At 44.0% G+C, this 22,163-nt stretch overlaps 1 protein-coding gene across 9 annotated transcripts in view; it reads left to right on the forward strand.

Moving 5' to 3' along the window:
• The first annotated feature begins 314 nt into the window (after window positions 1-314).
• FAM13C (family with sequence similarity 13 member C) overlaps window positions 315-22,163 on the forward strand; it is a 508,143-nt gene continuing 486,294 nt past the window's right edge. For all 9 annotated transcript variants that reach the window (XR_011024565.1, XR_011024563.1, XR_011024566.1 and 6 more), the window contains exons 1-4: window positions 315-445; window positions 7,954-8,128; window positions 17,562-17,771; window positions 19,189-19,372. Coding sequence is in view for 3 of the 9 variants with exons in the window: in XM_068258692.1 (XP_068114793.1) it covers window positions 416-445; window positions 7,954-8,128; window positions 17,562-17,771; window positions 19,189-19,372 (599 nt within the window). In the remaining 6 variants the exon portion in view is untranslated. The remainder of the gene's footprint in view (window positions 446-7,953; window positions 8,129-17,561; window positions 17,772-19,188; window positions 19,373-22,163) is intronic.

Raw genomic sequence — 22,163 nt, forward strand, 5'->3', positions numbered from 1 at the left:
TGAACCGCAGCGTTGGGTGTGAAAGGTAAAATAAAAGTCTATGGACTTTCATTTTACCTTGGTTAACGCAAAGAATTGCCTTTGCGCTGAAACGCACGAAAAGGACTCTGGTGTGAAAGAGCCCTTACCACTAATTTAGCCTTCAGTATTGTGAGTAAAATGACTGCATATATACTGAGCTATGCACAGGCATCTGCACCTGCTAGTAAGTGTTGGTGTCATCTTGTGAACAGGTCTCCATGGAGACAAGCAACGCTTTGTTTTACAGATGACTGAAGTAGAGTCATGTGACTTTCAGCAAATGTTTACCTGCATCTATCTGAGGTAAGCAGCAAGTGTTTGTGCAACGCCTGAATTCTTCTGACTTCTCTCTTTGGTTTTGTGACTGGAATTTTTGGATTTAGAAAGCAGTTCTATGGGAGCTGGAGTATCCCTCTCAGTATGTGTAAGTATATGTATGTTGTTTGTTTAACTGTTTTCAACAGTTTATGGTAAAATACATATAAACAGTACTAAGACATCCAGTGCTAACTTTTTACAATGCCATTTTAAATTGTTCAGTCATATCCAAGGTAAGATCTCCATGTTGTACAACAGGCTAAAAAGGGGAAAAAAAATCACCAGTGAGAAAGGTGGTGGCTCCTGCTGACGAAGATGCTAGCTGCCTGTGTGTAATGTCAGTCTACCTTTAGGCCTCTTTCACAGTGGGACGTTGTGTTTGATGCAACGTTAAAGTTGCACAACGTGCCCCTAACGCAGCGCATGTAAGTTATGAAATTGGTTGTTATTTTGCACTGCGTCATGTGTCTCTTGGTGCGCTGTTTTCGTTGCATACCGATGGAACGAAAATGGCACACGCGTTACATTTAAAAACAAAATTACTGAGCAGGTGCAACACACATAACACAGCAAGGGCTCGATTCACAAAGCGGTGATAACCCAGTTAAAGACTTTAGGCGTGATAACCATTTTTATCATGCCTAAACTCAGTTTAGGCATGATAAGTTTAGGCATGCTAAGTTTAGATAAGTTTAGATCGCACGCAAAGTCCCGCACGTAAAGCAGCACCATTAAACTCTATGCAAAGTGCACCAGACTTTGCTAGCGCAAAACTTTTGATCAGCTGTGCACTGCGGTGCTAACCCAGTTGGTACTTAAACTTATCACACCTAAAAACTTATCACACCTAAACTTATCACACCTAAACTTATCATGCCTAAACAGAGTTTAGGCGTGATAAAGGGCTTTTCACCACGGTGCTAACTGTTAGCACCGCTTTGTGAATCAGGCCCCAAATGTATTGCTAAACGCACAGCATGCAGCACTTTCTAAATATTGCTACACGTTACACAGAACGCAACGTGTGCACTGTGAATGTCACACAGACTTTGTATTGCTGTGCGTTAGTCTGCGTTATAATTTTTTATAACGTGCGACTTTCCGTCCCAATGTGAGTCAGTGACCTAGAATAAGCATGTCTCTGTCAGTCAGACTTCAGTTAGGGCTCGTTTCCACTAGTGCAGCGTGCGTCTCGCAGACGCACGCCGCCCTGAGCGGGTGGGCGGGATCGCAGGCGAATCCCATGAGCCGTGCCATGCACGTCTATGGGATTCTCAGCCTCCGCCGCGAATTCTGCGGGTGGTTCCAGGCGAATCGCTCCCGCAAGCGATTTTGCCGCGGCCCCGTCATCCCCTATGGCAGTTTCCCCGTGCGAATCATGTGCGGGGAAACTCTGCAGAATCGCCGCTGAAACCGGATCCATCTGAAAATGGCGCCTGAGAATAATGGCGCACGGTGTTGCCGCTAATCTGTTTGCCGCTTATCGCTATTTAACGTTAAAGCCTTATTGTTATTTACTGTTAACACACAGAACCCTCTCTGTACCTATCCCTAACCCCTAAACCCCCCTGGCGGTGCCTAAACCTAACACCCCGCCTGGCGGTGCCTAAACCTAACACCCCGCCTGGCGGTGCCTAAACCTAACACCCCCCTGGCGGTGCCTAAACCTAACACCCCCCTGGCGGTGCCTAAACCTAACACCCCCCCAGGGACGGATCTAGACCAAGTTGTGCCTGGGGCAAGGTCAGGTTTTAGCGCCTAAAGGTCAGGTTTTGGCACCTAAACTGCCATTCCCCATCCAAATTTTGCCACCTTTTTAAGAATTCAACAAACTGCGCCTGGGGCAAGAGACTGGTCTGCCCCATGCTAGATCCGTCCCTGCACCCCCCTGGTGGTGCCTAAACCTGAGGCTAAGTTCACAGTGGGACGTTAAAGTCGCGTGCTAAAACAGCATTTAACGCAGAATAACTCACTGCAATGAAAAATCAATGCCCTGTTCACAGTGCACACGTTGCGTTGGTGCCTAACGCTGCACGTTAAGTAAAAGTACTGCATGCAGTGCGTTATACACGTTATTAGCTGCGTTGGACTGTTTGCACATGCTCAGTAATGACTTGGAAGCATACTTTTCATTGCCTGTATTTTTTACTGTATCTGCTGTATGCGACGGTAACGCTGCGTTGCCACTTTTTGGGCGCGTTGGGTTGTAAGCTTGCGGTGCGACTTTAACGTGGCATCAAAACGCAACGTCCCACTGTGAATCTAGCCTAAGACTCCCCTGGTGGCGTCTAACCCTAAGACCCCCCTGGTGGGGCCTAACCCTAAGACCCCTCCGATTGGTGGCTAACCCTAACCACCCCCCTGGTGGTGCCTAACCCTAACCACCCCCCTGGTGGTGCCTAACCCTAACCTTGACAGTGTTTACATTAAATTTATTCACCGTTTTGCAGTTAAATAACGTCTGCTGTTTGGCAAATGAACGGCACTATTGATAAATAACGTTAGTGTGTGCCACTATTGATAAATAACGTTAGTGTGTGCCATTTTTCTTTTTTTTCCCTGTGCGCAATTATTATGCAGTACTAACGATAAATAGCGATAAGCGTATCTTTTTAATGCGGCGCCATTTTTATGCATAGGCGCTGTGCGCCATTATTCACTGATCCGGCTGAAACCACCCTAGTGAAAACAGGCCCTTAGGGCTGGGGCACACCGAGTGGCCTTTTGAGCATTTCTGCAGCCGCTTGCGGCTGCGGATGCCCTAGGGTAATGCATTTCAATGGGGGTGAGCACACCACAGCGGGAGGAGTTGTGCAGAAACGAATCCCCCCGGGGTGAGGCATTTTTTGGATTGCGGAGGCGTTTCTGCCTCAATGTTAAGTATAGGAAAACCGCAAACCGCTCTGAAAAACGGCAGATCAGAGAGGTTTGCCAGGCGGTTTTGTTACAGAAGCTGTTCAGTAACAGCTTTACTGTAACAATATATGAAATGTACTACACTGAAATCCGCAGCAGCAATCCGCAAAACGTCTCAGAAAAATAAAAAAAAAGCGTTTAAAAATCTGCTAGCATTTTGCGGATCTGCTAGCGGGTTTTGGTGTGCACCGGGCCTTAGAGCACAGTTCCCCAACCCTATCCTCAAGGCCCACCAACAGTGCATGTTTTGTGGAAATCCACAGAGGTCGTTAATCAGCTCTGCTGAGACACTAATTACCTCACCTGTGCATGTTTGTGGTTTCCTGCAAAACATATACAGTTGTTGGGCCTTGAGGACAGGGTTGGGGAACTGTGCATGAGAACCTCACCTGATATCTTTCACTTGAACTGAGAACTTGTAAATGCCCAATATTAGCGAAGGTTAATGCAGACAGTCAGACAAAATGGTCTGTAGCTGTTGCAGTGGGTCTACCTGTACACCCTGTTGTAGACATTGCCAAGGACAACTAGAAGATTTTTCATGGAAAACAAATCAAGAAAAAAAACTTGCAGATCACAAAATAAAACATACAGGTAAGATTAGATAATTTAATTTAAACTATAATGTTGAACTTTTCTTTTCAATCTCACATGTGAAACACCAGCCAGCAGCTGAAAAGTGGTTTTGAATCAGCTGGAAATATTGCATGACAAGTTTGCAGATGGTTATTTCCGAAAATACATTCGATACAAGAGAACTTACTTTAGAGTTTTCTGATTATTAGGATGCTTTCACGCTATGCACATTTAGTTACACAATGCATTGCCACATGTGAACACACTGCAACTGTATTGGTAGGTTCACATTGCAAAAAAAAACATTGTTGCGCCAGGTAAAAGATTAACAGAAAATAAAAAAATGCAGCAATGACCAAAATGAGTGCACTCAAAAGTGTATAATATAACCTTAATAAATGCTCTGGTCTGTGCTAATTGAATAAATATGCAATAAATGTATTGCACAAGAAATAACACAATTTTACAGACTAATGAACTAGGCAAATGCATTCAAATCCACATTCAATCACTCTCCTGCAGCGATAGGAAAAAAAAGGGTACTTATCCGTTAGCCGGGCGCATCCGGCAGGTGGCGTTGTTGTAGCGAATTTCATTCATGCTTAGTTAACATAGTGCTGTGCAAATGGAAGCGCCGCAGGTGGTGCTAATTGCATTGATACGGCACATAACAATAACTGTTAATGGGAACTAATATGTGTTTCAAGTGGCCGGAACTGTTACTTAATGCAATTAAAATGAAGGCGGCGGCAATTTAACAGATGAAGCCGCCGCCTTCGTCTGTTCTTCGTCTTCTTCTCCCACTTTGCCCTCCTCTGGCTTCTATACAATGCTGGCAGCCTGCGGGGACACGCGTCTCCCCCCAGAGTCGTTAGTCGCGGAAGGGAATCCTGTTTGTTTTCTTGCGACGAACGACTCTGGGGGGAGACGCGTGTCCCCCCCCCCCCCAGCTGCCAGCATTGTATAGAAGTAGTTTTCACTGCATATGCGCCAAATGCAGTCCGAGCAGTGCTTTTCAGCGCAGGTAGATTTTGGGTGCATCCGGCGCCACCATAGACTTGAATAGGAATTACTTCTATCAGGCTCTCAGTGAGTAACGTCAGCTCCGTCAGAAGACGTAGCCGAAGTTGCTTTTAAAACAATAATTCGACCTGCAGCAATATTGAATTATTTCATTCCCCATTATCCATGGCGGCCTGGAGGGGGAATAGTAATTTACACTGCCTGGACTTGTGCAGAAGCAGGATCAGCCATATACTGGCTGTATCCTGCGCCCAAGTCTACCAGCGCCGGTTCCACATGTATGCAATGCAGTTGCCTAGCTCATTTTAGTTCATCAGTAAAATTGTTTTTCTTGTGCAATAAATGTATTGGCTATTTATTCCATTAGCACAGACCAGAGCATTTATTAACAACTCTATGACCGTCTAACGCCGATCGTACTGCGTTAGCTTTCCAAATTGAGGGCTGGAACCCACTAGAGCACTTTGATCATTTAGGGAGCGCTTTAAATCGCTAGCGATTTCCCTAAACGCTCTGCCAATGTAAATAAATGTAACAAATTCCACAGCTGTGATTAGCAAAATCGCAATCACAGGACATGCAGTATTTTGGGAGCATTTGCACTTCAGCGTAAAGTATTGAAGCCCTGGCAAATAGCTCATGAATCGCTACACATAGCTATTTGTGTGCGATTTTAAATTACTGCAAACTTAACAAACTAAAATTAGAAAATACCAATCAGAATTAAAACCGCAAATCGCTATCACAATCGCTGGCAAAAAGCTAACCTTTTTTAAAATTGCTACCAAAATCACCAGAAAACTCATGAAATCTCTTACAAAACGCTACTTAAAAACGCAAGTGATTTGTAGTGGGTTCCAGGGCTTATTAGATTCTGAAAGAAACATGTTATTGCCAGCTTAATTGATTAAGCAGCTGTGAGGTAACTAGTAGCTTCCCACACCTGATTAGCTCTGTGCAAAGGTTAGGTTAACCCCTTCAGTACCAGAAGTCTCTACCACCTTAAGGACCAGAGACCGCTGGTACCAGAAACCAGAGTATAATGATGAATCGCCACTCATACCCGATGCTCCGCCATCCATGCTGCATACCTGTGCCTCAGGCCACCCACTCTGCCGTCTCTATGACGCCAGAGCTGTGTGAGCTGGTCAGGAGCCGCTTTCATTGGCTCCTGACCGTGTGATCAATGTAAGCAAATGAAATCAGCTCCTGACCGGCTCACAGAGCTCTGCCATCATGGAGATGGCAGCAGGCTCGGACTGACCCACCGGTGGGCCCCGGCCGCTCCGCCTCCTGGGGGCCTCAGAGCTGAGGAGGGTGGCGCAGGAAGGGAGGAAATTGTGCACAGAGCGGCGGGGAAGCCTTTCCCCCTCACGCAGTACTTCCTGCGAGAGCGTGATTGGTCAGTGCAGGAGACGGGAGACCAGCCCAGCAGCATGCATCGCTATCGCTCTGATGCCGGTAAGCTGTTCCCCGCTCGCTGTCGCTGGCTGCAATTTTGGAGGGGAGGGGAGCGCGGAAGGGGGGGGGGGCCTAGGTGAGGGGGGGGGGAGGATTCCCCTTCTCCCTACCGCTCTGTGCACAATTTCCTCCCTTCCTGCGCTGTGCCCCCTCCTTCTCAACTCTGGGGCCCCTACTAACTGAGGGCCCGCCTTTTGTGGGAAAATCTGCTGCCAATCTAATTGCCTTTTGTGGGGATATCTGTCCCCAATTTAATTGTATTTTGTTGGGAAATCTGCCGCCAATCTGATAGCATTTTGTGGGGATATCTGCCGCCAATCTATTTGCATTTTGTGGGGATATCTGCCGCCAATCTATTTGCATTTTGTGGGGATATTTGCCGCCAATCTGATTATATTTTGTGGGGAAATCTGCGAGGGGAGGAGAGGGGATCGGGGGAGGAGGAGGAGAGGGGGCGGGCCCCAGGCTGAAACTTCCTTGGTGGGCCCTTAGTGTCCCAGTCCGACCCTGGATGGCAGGGCAAGTGAGGTGCGGCAGTGAGGTGAAATTTATGCCCTTCAGGAATAATGGCATCAAAACAGGGCGTAGATTTCAATCACAGCCGTCCGGAAGCAGTCAGGCCCCATTCACACTTGAGCGATTTCGGCTAAATGCTCAAACGCTAGCACCTTTGAAAAACGCTAGTGTAATAAAACCCTATGGGCCCGTTCTTAGGTGTTTTGCGCAAATCGCCCAAAATCGCTAAAGGCATAGCCTGCACCATTTTCAGGCGATTTCCGGCGATTGCGTGTCAGTGCTATAGATGCTCTGAATGCGATTGCGGACAGATCGCTGCACTGTGATTTGCGTGAAATCGTGGAAAAATCACTCCTGCAAAAATCGCCGGCATTTTGCCCTTTCAAGTGTGAATGGGGCCTCAGGGCCCGTTTCCACTAGAGCGAATCTGCAGATTCGCATAACCAATAATAGTTAATGGGCCTGTTTCCATTTGTCAGGAAGTCTGTGCGGTGGACTGTGCAGAAAAAAATCTGCACAGCCATCAGAATTCGCTTGCCGCACACACCACGTGCGATTCTCCTGTAGTGTATTTAATAGGAAATTCGCATGCGAATTTTCCATGCGAATTCGTGTACGTTTTCGTGTAAAATTAATGTAAAAGTACACAGGTACTGACATGGTTAAAATCACATACTTACAAAAATATACAAACGCATTTGCATTTCGTCTACATGTTTTCCGCAACGGAATCGCACCGCACTAGTGGAAACGTAGCCTTAAAGGAAACGTGAGATGGAGGGTTTTTAAAAAAAAAAATAAAAAAAAAAAAATGTATTAATATCTGGGTCTTCCTCCAGCCCCTTCAGGCAGTTTGCTCCCTCACCAACCTCCCAGTCTGCCTCGATCCTCCGCTAGTTGGCCTGTTAAGTTCTTCAGTCTCTGTGTTCTGGGCATGTGCAGCCCGGCCGCAGGAGCAGAACGCTCCCGCCCACGGGAGTGTGACGGGGGCGCATGCGCATGCAGACTGCACGGACTGCCATATTTACTGGAGATGAAATGGCAGCAGTCTGTCAGGCAGTTTTCTGTAGGTAAGCTCCCGAACCCTGGGTCTATTAAAACAATTTCATTTATTTGTTCTAGCAATCTTCGTCTGCAGTTCAAGTAAGAAATTCTATCAACCAGGTTGCACCAGATGTGTGTCAGGAGAAGCCCACACATAAAATATTTGGGGTGTCGCTTTCCCAAACAAAGCATGAAGGTGACAGCGACATACCTGTGGTGATTAAACAAACAGCGGAGTATCTTACATCCTATGGTAAGTTAAAAAAGGTTAATCTGTATCTATTTACTTAGGGCCCGTTTCCACTTGTGCGGTGCGAATCGCCGCGGTAAAAATTCGCATGCGGATGCGAATTTCGCATGCGGGTGTATGCGAATTTTCGTGCGAATTCGCATGAAAATTTGCATGAATGACGCTGTATGCGAATTTAACCATGGCAGTGCCGGTGTGCATTTTCATTGATTTCCATGCGAATTCGCATGCGAATTCGCGTGAAAATTCGCATACCAAAGCCGCAGACGTTTTCCCTATTAAATACATTAGCGGCGATTCGCATGCATTCCACACGCAGGCGAATTCTGAGGGCTCTGCCGTGCAGAAAAATCCTGCACAGAAAAACGCTCAGGAAAACTGACAAGTGGAAACAGGCCCATCCACTTGTATTGGCTGTGCGAATCTGCATGCAGGAAACGCATGCAGATTCGCGATAGTGGAAACGGGCCCTTAGTTAGTTTATCAAACCAACATGAATATCTACTAAGGTAAACCTAAACATATGTGAGCTTGGGTTGGCACAATTCCAGTGATGGTTGACTATTATTTTATGATCTTAAAGGGAACCTGAAGCGAGTAAAAAAAATGTTTAAAATAAACACATGAAGTAGCTGCAAATGAATATTACACACTAACCTCACCGTCAGTTCCTCTCAGAAGCTTACCATTTTCTTCTAACATTAATCCCTTCTAGTTCTGACAATATTTTGTCAGAACTGAATATTACCAGTTGCTGTCAGTTATAAATCAGCAGCTGTCAGTTACAACTGAATGTGCAAGGTAATGTTGACTTTATTACTTGTGATGAAGTGCATTAGGTGGAAGCGGCACAATGTGGTAAGTGTAAAAGGGTCCTCAAGAAAATACTGAGACAATTACTTGGTGTAAGGATACTCGTAACTGTAAGGGCCTGTTTCCACTATACGTGGATTCTGGATGCAGAAAAACTAACTCCAATGAATACCTATGGGAAATCTGCATCAGAAACAGTCCCGTAGGCGATTTCCCATAGACATTCATTGGAGTTTTCTGCATCCAGAATCCACGTGTAGTGAAAACAGGCTGTAACAGTTTTTACAGTTCTAGAAAACAACTGACAGTTCTTTGGTGTGTGACTTGTCATTGCACAACCACTTTTTGTCACTATTTTTTAACCACTTAATGACAAGCTTACTTATAAAAACCTCCTGCTAGGGCCTCTTAATGGCTTCTTTAACCTCCTGAGCGATAATCCCGAGCTGAGCTCGGGGTATGTCGCGCAGGAGGAGTTCTCAGGCCCTGGTGGGCCGATTTGCATAATTTTTTTTTGTTTGTTACACGCAGCTAGCACTTTGCTAGCTGCGTGTAACTTCCGCTCTCCGCCATGCCGCGCAGCCCCCCCCCATCCCCGACCCCTTGCGCAGCCTGGCCAATCAGTGCCAGGCAGCGCTGAGGGGTGGATCTGGTCTCCCTCCGACGTCATCCCGCCTGGTCGCCATGGCGACCGGGGAAGCCCAGCAGGAAATCCCATTCTGAACGGGATTTCCTGCTTACTCTGATCGCCGAAGGCGATCGGAGTGGGTGGGGGGATGCCGCTGGGCAGCGGCTAGCATGTAGCGAGCCCAGGGCTCGCTACATGATTTAAAATTTTTTAAAAGTGCTGCGCCCCCTCCTGGGCGATCTAATTGTATCGCCCAGAGGGTTAAAGAGCAATTTATCGTTACACAACTTTTTGTCAGTGTAGTGTTGCTTAATATCTCATCCTAGTGTTCAATGTGCATACATCCGTAGATAGTTTATTGTAATACAACATTCTAATGTCTGTAGTGTGTCACCTGCTACATTGTTAGTTGTCACAACCACTTTGTTTTAGCATTGAAAGAAAAAAACAACTTTGTGTTCATACATTTGTGAACATACAGACAATACAATTCCAAAGGGGGTCCTATATTATGAAACGAAGAGGCCTCTCAGGTGGGTGAAAAGTGTCCAGCAGGTACACCAAGCATGTATACACCATGAGTCATGGGCAAACCCAGGATTTTCAAGAAGGTGGGGGGGGGGGGGGAATTCCTGAAAGGTCTCCCTAAGCCATACAGTAAAATAATATGGTAGGATATGATGCTGGGTACACGTACTTCAATTTACCGACCGACAACGGGAACAATCAGGACCAGTTTGGCTACAGATAATGAGGACAGCTGACATTGGTAATGAAGGGGAAAGGGAAGCATTCACACAGCAGGGCACAGGGCTGTACTCATACCTGGCTCTGTTAAGTTCCCCAGAGCTGCGCCATGCACTGTAAGCACGCCGCTGCTTCATCAAGTCAACTGTAGCAGGGAACGAAAGGGGGCAGTGCTGTGAGCTGCAGGATGCCTGGTGTCCCAACTTGTGCCTGTCCCAGACACTGCACCAGCCCTGGTCTGAGGGGGGATTCTGGGCAGCTGTAATTCCCTCCCCCTCCCTGCATTTGCCTAAGCTTGAGTATATAACGAATGAACACAGCACTCCAAAGGCTTCAGGAACAAGCTTGTACTAGGAGTATAGAGGGTTACATCCACGGCATGTTTCGGGCTACGCCCTTCCTCAGGTGGTCCAGCACTTATTGACCCTTATTCAATTCACATTTTCTTCTAGGAGATAATTTTTTAATTTTCTGTTTAAAATAACGTCAGCACTCTGTAGTTGAAAAAACATACATATATCCAGGCACATCGCCTCTAGTTAGGACATTAAATAAATTATTAGGGAAAGGGAGGTGCTGAAGGGGGTGTGGCTAGAAAACAGCAAAAATCTATTAACCCTTCGCACACTCACATGCAAATGTTCACACAATTGCATTCACAGATTCACTCATCCAGGCACAACTGTTATCCCTACTGCTAAATTAAAAGCCAGGGTTTTAGTTCACAGAAGAATGCATTCTTATGCTTAATCACCTATACTGCGCAGAAGTACCCAGGTAAACATAGGTGTCCTAACTCTGGCCCTGTAACATGCATAGTGCAGACATGCAAACACATTCATTGCATCAAACCTATCAATGGATTAGGAGCACACATCCTAACTTCCTCTCCTGGGAAAGACAGTGCATCTTACCAATCGCACAAGGGAGCTAATGTTATGTGTCCATGTGCACAATGCGCATACACCAGCATAAGCTGTCTGCATGCTGACAAACATACAGGGGAAGGGGGAGTGCACCGAATTGGACCCTAGCCACAGGGGTCAATGATAAGAATAAACATACATATATCCAGGCACATCGCCTCTAGTTAGGACATTAAATAAATTATTAGGGAAAGGGAGGTGCTGAAGGGGGTGTGGCTAGAAAACAGCAAAAATCTATTAACCCTTCGCACACTCACATGCAAATGTTCACACAATTGCATTCACAGAAAGTTGAAAAAGTACCAAAAAGTAGATTAAAAAAAAAAAAAAAAAAAAGTCTGTCAAAATTATTCTGTTCATTTTCTTGCTTGCTGGTGGCTCAAAATGCATTTCATTGATAAGGTGTGAAAAGAATTAAGGGACATTATTATGGACACGCGCGCTGCAGAGCTTAGAGAAGTAAAGAGCCTGTGGTTTACCTTCCCCCTGCAAAGACATGCATGCCTCACCACTAGGGGGCATTCAAAGCACATGTCTAGGTGGCTTATGCTTGAATACAACCCTGTTTTCCATCTTTCTGCAGCTCTTAAAGTGGACCCAAAGTAAAAATACATTTCAGAAATAAAATCTATTTTCTAAATTATAATAATAAATAGCAGCCTTTTTTCAGCTGCATGATGACAAATATAAAATATTTTAAATTTTTTTGGAGGAACCCCTCCCTTCCTGTCATTTTGCTGGGACAGAATCCAGCAAACTGGTGTTGTAGATAGTGTTCAGCAAAGGAGGAATTGCTAATGGCTGCCACCTGTATAACCCTAGTTATGAAAAGAGAAGAGCATGCACTGAAATGCTCATAGGCTTGAAGGAGTGTTAATTTATCTTTGTATGTGTCGGAGTGGTGCAACTAAATATTTTGAATTAAAAAAATGTTTGGTTTGGGTCCGATTTAACAGCACGTTGGCGCAGGAGCAGAGCTAATTAGGAGCAATGTTGTAATGTAAAAATGGCAAACATTCCAGCCTATAACTAATCCTTTAAAGAGAATCTGTACTCTAATATTCTTACAATAAAAAGCATACCATTCTATTCCTTATTTTCTCCTGTGCCCCTCTGTGCTGTTTCTGCCACTCTCTGCTGCAATCCTGGCTTGTAATTAACAGTTTTAGGCAGTGTTTACAAACAAACTAACCAGCTTCTAATAGGCTCAGCTAAGCATAGTGTGTGAGTCATTCAGAGTATGCAGGGGGCCTGCAGAGGGTGTGTATCGCTTCTACCAATCACAAGCAGCCCTGCACATTCCACACAATCAAGCCTTAGCCCGACAAACAGGACAGAGGAAAGATACATTGATTTATTATAGAGACAGTGCAGTTAGGAAAGACTGCAGTAAGCCAGAGCAGATTAGAACAGGCATAGGAACTTATAGGATAGAAGAACTAAGGCTGAAAAATTTGTTACAGAGTCTCTTTAAAGGGACACTGAAGTGAGAGGGCTATGGAGGCTGCCATAATTATTTACTTGTAAACAATGCCAGTTGCCTGGCAGCCCTAGTGATTGCTTGTCATAAAGAGTATCAGTCAAAACCCTTGAACAAGCATATGGCTAATCCAGTAAAACCTGAGTCGGCTGAGTCATAGAACCTGATCTGCTGCATACTTGTTCAGTGTCTATGGCTAAATGTATTAGAGACAACAGGATCAGCAAGGCTGCCAGGCAAGTTGGCAACTAGTATTGTTTAAAAGGAAATAAATATGGCAGCCTCCATATCTCTCTCGTCTGGGGTACCAGGAACCTCTGGCACGAAATTGCATACTTAGGAAGATGGAAGAAACTATATCCTATGGAAGCTTCCCATGCTGTCAGCCAGAAGTCTTCCCCCCCCCCCCGCCCCCCTTGCAGTGTGTGGACCTTACGAAGAATACTGAAAAGGGTTTGTTGGTAGGAACATTGGGGCCACAGTCCTTTTTAGGGACGAGCATGACTGTACAGCCAAGCCTGCACTGTAGGCCATGCGGGTGCAGCATGGCCTCACTTATGCCAGAAGAGGAGTAATGCCAAAACAGTCCAGCAAGTGGCGGTAGGAGCAAGGAGGACCTGGGAGGTCTCTATAGGATCCAGAGTCTTCCCTCTATTTGGGTAAGTACAGGTATTTCCTTTCTCACCTGAGCTTTGGCTCAGGTCAACTTTAGCACAGAACTACTGTAAATCAGTGATGAAAATATTTTTCTGTATTGGCCAGAGTCACACTTAAAGACACTGAAGCGAAAAAAAAAAATATGATATAATGAATTGGTTGTGTACTATGAATAATTACTAGAAGATTAGCAGCAAAGAAAACATTCTCATATTTTTATTTTCAGGTATATGTTTTTTTTTTCTAACATTGCATCATTCTCTAATATGTGCAGATTACACAACACTCAGCATTCAAAATGATTCTTTCAGAGCAGTCTGTGAACTAATGACCTCTCCTCTGGCAGAGGAAAAGTAAAAAATTAACTAACAGTTGAGATAATAAAAGTCAGAAAACAGCCCTCTCCACGACTTTGAAAGTCGTAGAGCTTAATGGCTTTTTTGTATAGAGATAACAACTGGAGTTTCTTAAGGCTGCTTACACACCAAGACGTTACAGGCGCACGTTAGTGCGCCTGTAACGCTCCCCCAACGCACAGCAATGTAACACAAGTGGGCTGTTCACACAGCCCACGTTGCGTTACATGTAACGCTGCACGTTCTGTGCAAAGTGCAGCATGCTACGGCGTTGGAGCGGCTATAGCCGCGTTAGACTGTTTGCACATGCGCAGTGGGGGGCGGAGAGGAGGCGGGGAGAGCCAGCTACAGTAGCCGCGCACATGGCTACTTAATATTCACTGCACTGGCGGGCGCTGATTGGCCGGCGGGACCACGTGATGCGGAGTGTCTCGCTCCGCATCATGTGGTCCCGCTGGCCAATCAGCGCCACTCTGGGAGACATTATAGGACTCGAGCCGCCTAACGCGGCTCACTCTACCGTTGGCTCTTGCAGCACCATACGTTGTGTTAGGTGCACGTTATGCGACCTTAACGTGCCACCTAATGCAACGTCTTGGTGTGCAAGAAGCCTAAATCTTCCTGTACTGGAAACAATTAGACTGATGTATCTGATCTTAATGTTTTATTTCTTAGCTGTATTACACATACAAATCATAATATCATTTTTTTTTTCGCTTCAGTGTCTCTTTAAATATAAGTGCATCAGGTTAAACAACAATATTTTTTTCTTTGCTTATCCATCTGAATTTGAGTTTTTATTTTATGGTGACTGACCATGCTTTCTCAGTACAATTATATGAAAATGTGTCTTTACAAACCTATTTCATTAATAACATTTATGCATGGTAAAAAAGTATGCCTAAATCCATGTGAACACAAATTTATTCAGCAGTTTACAGTCTTTAACATATAAAACATTCCAGTATGTAGCACCAATTATTTTAATGCACAAAAATGTAGCTTAAATGATGTACTGTACAGCCACATTACCATTTTTAGTGTTGAAAAAAATAAATGGACCCACCACTACAACTGTATATACAGTGGCGTAGCTGAGGGCCCCTATGCAAGTTTTACAATGGGGTCCCCCAAGCACTCTCTATACATAACAATTGATACAGCACATCAAAACCTGCCAAGGACAACTACAGTGTCAGAGGTGCAAGAAGGGGATGGGGAACAGTTTGTTAATGATTACCACTATTCAAAGTATCTAAGCCATTATTATGAGCACAGGACCAATAGAGAGCTAATACTGCAGTAGAGGGAGGGCCCTTCGGGGCCCTTCTGGCCCAAGGGCCCTGATGCGGTCGCAACCTCTGCAACCCCTATTGCTACGCCCCTGTGTATATAATAGGACTCCTTTAGCGAAAAATTGTAATACGGTAATTAAAAACAGGTTTATAAGAAGTAAATTTCTCCCTAAATAAAATGAACCGTAAGTCCTTGTTCTTCTACGTTGCTGTAGCTTACAGTAAGGCTGGTTTCACACTGCAAACTGCCGACAGCGTTGCAGCGCGTGCCGTACCGCATTGCACCGCTAGAAACAGGCCTGCAGGGAACACCACGTTAGTACACGGTGTTCACTGTCTGGGCACCAGCCAAGCAGGAATTGATGCTTGTGGTCACTTCCTGCTTCAGGGTATGCGGAAGTGTACGGAAGCGTATTGTAAAAATACACCTCTGCACATGCGTACCGCAATATCAACTTTTCAAAAAACACCACATTGCCATAGACTAACATGACTTATGGGCCGATGCAGGTCGCCGCGGTTCCCGCACGGTAACGTAGTTCTGCGCTAGCGTTAGATTAGGGAATCCGGTGCAGCATACCGCAATGCGGGAAGTATGAACTTCCCCATAGGTTTGCATTGGGCTGCGGTAGCTGGTCGTCAATTTGACGCACCGCCCCAGTGTAAAATGGTCCTGAGCAGTAAAAAGCTGACAAGTTTTAGACTAGTCTATCTCTTTCTCTGTGATTTTCAGTATTTCCTTGTTTTTACAAAGCAGTCTATAGAAGGATGCTGATCAGTCTCCCTACTTGCTTGCATGCTATTTTGGTAAGTGCTTTTGAAAATAATGAAAACCCTGAGAATCTTCCATGAGGAGATGGACCAGTCCAAAAGTTGTCATTTTTAATGCCTACTGTAAGTGACAGAGAGATTGGGGGGAAAAAAGTAATTTGGATTATACTCGGGAATTGCACATTTATATACATAAACTTACATTTCAAGTTTTTTACAATTTTTCACGATAGTGAACCTTTTAATACAATCTAATTTCTGTCCAAGAAAGAATTCTTGTTCTAACCTGAAACGTAACCTTTTCACCTCGAAGGGTTTTTCCTCTCAAACCAGAGCAATTTTCACCCGTCAGCGCTCCTTCCATTCATTCACCTATAACTTTATTACTACTTATCACAATGAAACGATCTAGATCTTGTTTTTTCCGCCACTGATTAGGCTTTCTTTGGGGGGTACATTTTGCTAAGAATTATTTTATTATAACTCAGTTTTAATGGGAATAAGAAAAAAATTGAAAATTCATTATTCCTCAGCTTTCGGCCATTATAGTTTCAAAATAAAACATGCTACCGTAATTAAAACCCACACATTGTATTTGCCCATTTGTATTGGTTATTGCAACATTTAAAATTTTCCCTTAGTACAATGTATGGCGCCAAAAAAAAAGTAATTATAGTATACAGTTTTTGTATACATATTAAAAAAGTTCAGCCTCTAAGTTAACTATTTATGTATTTTCAATTAAAATAAAAAAATGGTAACTTTAGGGGAGTGTGGGAGGTCAGGGGTTAATGAAAAAAAAAAGTAACTAGGGATGATGAACTGAAAAATAAAAAAAAGGGGGATGTAATATTACAATTTGGCCACAAGGTGTCCTCAGTGGTGACTTGAGCTCCATACTGTTAGTACGGAAACGGAAGCACTACGCGCACAGGATTTATGAATGGCAGTCGTTTGAATAGACGGCTGCAGCCATTCACACGGGAAATTAGATCAATGAATGGGATTTGTTTTACCATTCATTGATCTAGCGGCGGGCGATCGGCGGTAATGAGCGGTGGTAACGAGCGGGAGGAACATAGAAGCTACGTCCCTGCACAGAGTTGTGGCATTTTGCAGGGACGTAGTTACTCGTCCCTGGGGAGGTTAAATGGTTCAATTAGGAAGAGCAGAAAAACTATGGCTTTTAAAGAAGGGTGGAATTTGCTTTCAGTTCACTTTTAGTTTGTTCATTTGTTTTCGCACAAGAACTTGTACTTCTGGATTAAGGCCTCTGTCACAGTGGGGCGTTGCGTTTGATGCGACGTTAAAGTCGCACAACGTGCCCCTAACACAGAGCATGTAAGTTATGAAATTGGCCGTTATTTTGCACTGCATTATGTGTCTCTTGGTGCACCGCTTTCATCGCATACTGATGGAACGAAAACGGCGCATGTTACATTTAAAAAAATAAATAAATTACTGAGCATGTAACATAACACAGCAAATTTATTGCTAAACGCACAGCATGCAGCACTTTCTAAATATTGCTACTTGTTACACACAACACAACGTGTGCACTGTGAATGTCGCACAGACTTTGTATTGCTGTGCGTTACTCTGTGTTATACATTTTTATAATGTGCGACTTTAACGTGCCACTGTGAAAGAGGCCTCAGTCATGTCAACTTTCGTCTGCTGCACTAAAGACAAAGTGGTATTTATAATGAGAGGAGATTCAGAATTAGGTTTTATTTTTTTGTTTTTGTTTTTTTTTCTTGCAGGTTTGGACCATAAAGGTCTGTTCAGAATCAATGGGTCATTTAAACAAGTTATGGCTCTAAAAGCAAAGTATGATGCAGGAGAGACGGTGGATCTAAGTCGAGATGCTGACATAGATACTGTATCGAGTCTACTGAAGCTCTTCTTGAGGGAGCTTCCAGAAGGTCTAATCCCTGAAGCTCTTCAGTGTTCCTTCATCAGAGTCTTTAAAGGTAAATCTCATGGCTTAAAGGATAATGTATGGTAATTATCACCATTTCTGTTGGGGTGTAGTGCTGTGCCCTGTTTTCATTGACATCTGAGGAAAGCCATGATGGGCATTTTTACTTCTCCCACAATGACATCTGTCTTACCATCCATGCCTGAACTTGGAAGTATGTATCCGGTCTTTCCAGGTGGTTTTTATGGTAGGGATCTGAACAGGATGCAAAGTTAACCTAGTGCTTTCTTAACCCTTTGCTGTCAAAGCTACAATTCCAAGGCACTGACTACAGAGAGGAGTGGGTGCAAAGACATTGAGGAGACCTCAAATGGTCATATTCCTAAAATACTTTCTGCACAAGCTACATATCTACCCCCCCCCCCCCACCCACCCACACACACACACACACACACACACACACACTTGCCTTGTTTATATGCGTGCTGCACACGCCCCTGTTGCGGCCTGTTAGAGCACTGATTGATTGATAAATGGGAACATGTGTTCCCAAAGCCAAAGTGCCGGATTCATGTATGATCACTGCTACTGGTTACAGTTATCGCATTAATGTCAACATAAAAGTATTTCGGAACCATAGAGGGTTCTTTCCTGATAGTATTTAGAAATAAATCTGTATACTCTGTGAAAACAAATCTGCTTGGTCTTGAATTGTTATATTTTGGCTGGCAATAAAGGTTGTCTAATAGGGACTGGTTTGCCATCTGTTTTACAACAGTGTTCTGTTTTTGTTTTTGGTTGTCTTCCACCTAAAGCTGTTACGCTCCTAAATTATTTTGGTTATTCTGCTAAGGAATGCAATGTTCCACCCCCTTTATTAAAAGGTTGGCCATTAATGGAGACTGCCGGGTCTACTTTAATGCAAACCAAACTGAAAATACTTTTCTGAGATAATTAATTTCATATATATTGGTATGGTAAATGGACCTCTCCTGAAATCATTCTTTCTTTAACCACTTGAGGACCGTAGGCTAGTGACCAGGCTATTTTTGACCAATTAGGCCACTGCAGCTTTTCGCTTCAGTTTATATTTTAAAAGGCACTTTGATGGAATACTGTAAATATATGTGTAAGATGCACATTTGTCCCAGAGTAAAATGCACTGTAAGTAGCGGTCAGTGTCATAGAGTTAACAAGTACTGTAAGTGGGACAAGTGTATTATAGCATTTCTATAGCCCCATATTTGTTCCTTGCCACTAAGAAGTATTGAGGAAGACAGCCACAGAGGTGGAACTGTTTTTTTTTTTTTGTTGTTTGTTTTTTTTTTCTTCAAAACAAAGCAGCAATGGCAGCTCCCATAGTTTTAACAATAAGGTATAAATTGTCTGTAATATAGACAAGTTAATAGAGGACTACAGAATTGATATTACAACTGTATTTGATTTGCTTACAATTTTATGTTTTTCAGAATACAGATTGCAGGAGGATGAATGCAATAGACGCCTACAGCATTTGATCAGAGATCTGAGCCCTGCTCATTTCAATGTGTTTCATTATCTATGCACATTTGTCACCATTGTGGCCTCTTACAGTGATGTAACCAGCATGACCATTGAAAATCTCTCCGTGGTGCTAGGTCCTAGTTTTTTCAGGTAATAGATTACACAGGGATTGTGTCTACTTTTTGCTCATTACCCATGTTGTGCTCCATACCAGTCTTTCATTTTATAGTTTGATTATACAGAAAAACAATGGCTTGTGTTACGGTTGAGCTTCCACAGCTACAATAAAATGTGATGTCCTCCACAAGTAAATGCAAAGAGCGAGGATGATTCGAATAGGAACCCATAACAAGAAATCTGCTTCCACCTTTATTGGCTTAGATCCGTCAGAAACCAAAGACAATGGGTGATTTTTACTTGACCCCCCCCCCCCTAACAAAAAATAAAAAATTGTATACTGTTATGGTTTTCAGTCCCCAGTTAACAAATAAGACAGGGACTGTAGGTTCGTTCTTAACATGAATCTGTCCGTAAGTCTAAAAAACAGTGCCCTACACCTCCTCTATGCCCCGTCGTGCAACATGTGCCTCCCTCTGTCACCTCTATCCCCTTGTGCCTTCAGTGTCCCCCTACTGTTTCACCTCTGCCCCCATCACTGTGTCCCTGTGTGTACCTCTGGTCTCGCCCTGTCACCTCTGTCCCCTTGGGCTCCAGTGTCCCCCCCTATGTGTCACCTGTGTTCCCCCATGCCTTCAGTGTCCCCCTCTGTCCTCCCACTGTTTCACCTCTGTCCCCCTGTGCCCTCGGTGAACCACAGCAAAATGTAATTTCACTGGTAAAAAAATCATTTTTGCTTTTGTTTTTTACAACTGATTTTTCTCAAAAATGACATCCTTTTGCAAAAATTTAGTTGACTTGTTCCCACAAAATCAAATTTCACATTTTCGGGCTGTTCCTATTGGTGTGTCATTCAAGTCGGGTATTCATAAGATGGGGACTACCTGCATTTCAGTTAATGACTTATGTTGATGCTATGTATGTTATAGATTGCTGTGCATTAGTATTTTAGCCCCTTAACATATTTTGTTTCTATTGTTCAATCACCTTAGCATCTAATGAATGCTTTCACACTCCTTTCCTTTCTACTGAATTTAATTGAATCTTGTATTGCTTAGACGTGTGCATAGCACATACTTAGGCTCCTGATGCGAGGCATAGGCTTGACTTATACCCAGCACCCCTTTATGGGGAACAATTACTTCTTCTTCTACTCAAACCCTTTGGGGGGAGGAGAAGGAAGGAAAGGAATGGCTGTACATGTTTAGGGCTAATGGTAATAGTCATTTGGGAAAAATGGCTATACTTGTGTCGTGTTGACTCCTTTCAGCCCAGAAGAGCCAATAGTTAGAAGGTTGGATCCACAGTGTCATCCTGTGAGGAAGCCCACATCATAGTGGACATAGTGCATATGTGGGCGTGGATTTGAAGGGTTGGGCAGAGGGAGCGGCCTCAAGCCACTGCACGTGGATGCTCTGATGCTGACTCAGAGGCCAGAAAGGACTTTGATGACCTTGTCTCATACAGGTACCTGTAAGCTGCGGGATGCCGCGGCACTATTGAAACAGCTTGTGTGGAGAGAAGCATCCAGAGATGTGATGCTGTAACAATTGGATGCTGAGCGGATAGCCAGCAGATCCTGGATGCTTGCATCAATAGTCATGCTTATCTTGTACCAGAGCCGTTATATGGTTCATGGATTCACTTTGGCTCCAGCTGGAGTCTGCTGTGTGACTATAATTAGTGCACTAAAGAAGAGAACATTTGTTTGTTGATCTCCATCCTGTTAAAGCACAAAGGACTGCTATGCGCATTTGCATTCAGCTTTAATCTACATGTATGTAGTTAGGATCGGCCGATCCAGATGCATGGCTTTTTGTGGTTGGTGAAAGTGAGTGTGGTTAGTTTGAAGGAGCGCTCCTGGTCTATTGCCCAGCGTGTGGGTTTTTTTAAAGGGGTTTGGTGTTGTGGGATGACCACCTAGACTACTGTAATTCTGATCCAATAAATTTTATTTTTTTTTGCATTTTTATAGTTCACTGAGTGGCTGTTGCTTCTTAGGTTTGGACTATGGTTTTGTAATTTGTCGACCAGCCTTCCCTCCTTACATGAGGAGGTGAACTAATCACTTAAAGTGGACCCAAATTAAAAATACAAGATTTCAGAAATAAAATCTATTTTTTTTCAGCTGCATGATGACAAATATAAAATATTTTACATTTATTGGAGGAACCCCTCCCCTCCTTTCATATTGCCGGGACAGAATTCGCCAAACTGGTGGAGTAGGTGGTGTCCGGCAAAGGAGGAATTGCTAATGGCTGCCACCTGTATAACCCTAGTTATTGAAAGAGAAGGGTGAAAAGCATGCACTGAAATGTTCATAGGCTTGAAGGAGTGTTTTTTGTGGTTCATGGTCTAGAGGGTAAGACAGATACCTACTACACAATGAGTCCTTCAAATCCCAGCTATGGTATATAAGCATGTTTTTCAAAAAGTACAAATCCTTAATCATGCTACTTTTTCTATTGAATTGATCATAATGGTAGTATGGTTTATGCTAGACCAGCTTTACCATGTAGTGTGGTTCATGGTCTAGAGGGTAAGACAGATACCCACTACACACTGAGTCCTGGGTTCAAATCCCAGCTATGGTATATAAGCTGTTTTGAAAATCTGCAATTCCCTACTGGATGGATGGATGGAGGAGGAGGAGGAGGATTTTAATTTTTTTCCGACGAAATTCCGGATACGTCGGAATTCTGCGGAACAGCTCCGGAATACTGTCGGAATGAGGACTGCTACTTGTAGCCACAGTTTGCATACCGGGAAGGGTTCAGGTTAGTTGCCCACTGGGGAGAGGGGGAAAATTAAGGTTCCGTGGGAG

Source organism: Hyperolius riggenbachi, chromosome 10 (assembly GCF_040937935.1).
Source record: "Hyperolius riggenbachi isolate aHypRig1 chromosome 10, aHypRig1.pri, whole genome shotgun sequence".
NCBI lineage: Eukaryota > Metazoa > Chordata > Amphibia > Anura > Hyperoliidae > Hyperolius > Hyperolius riggenbachi.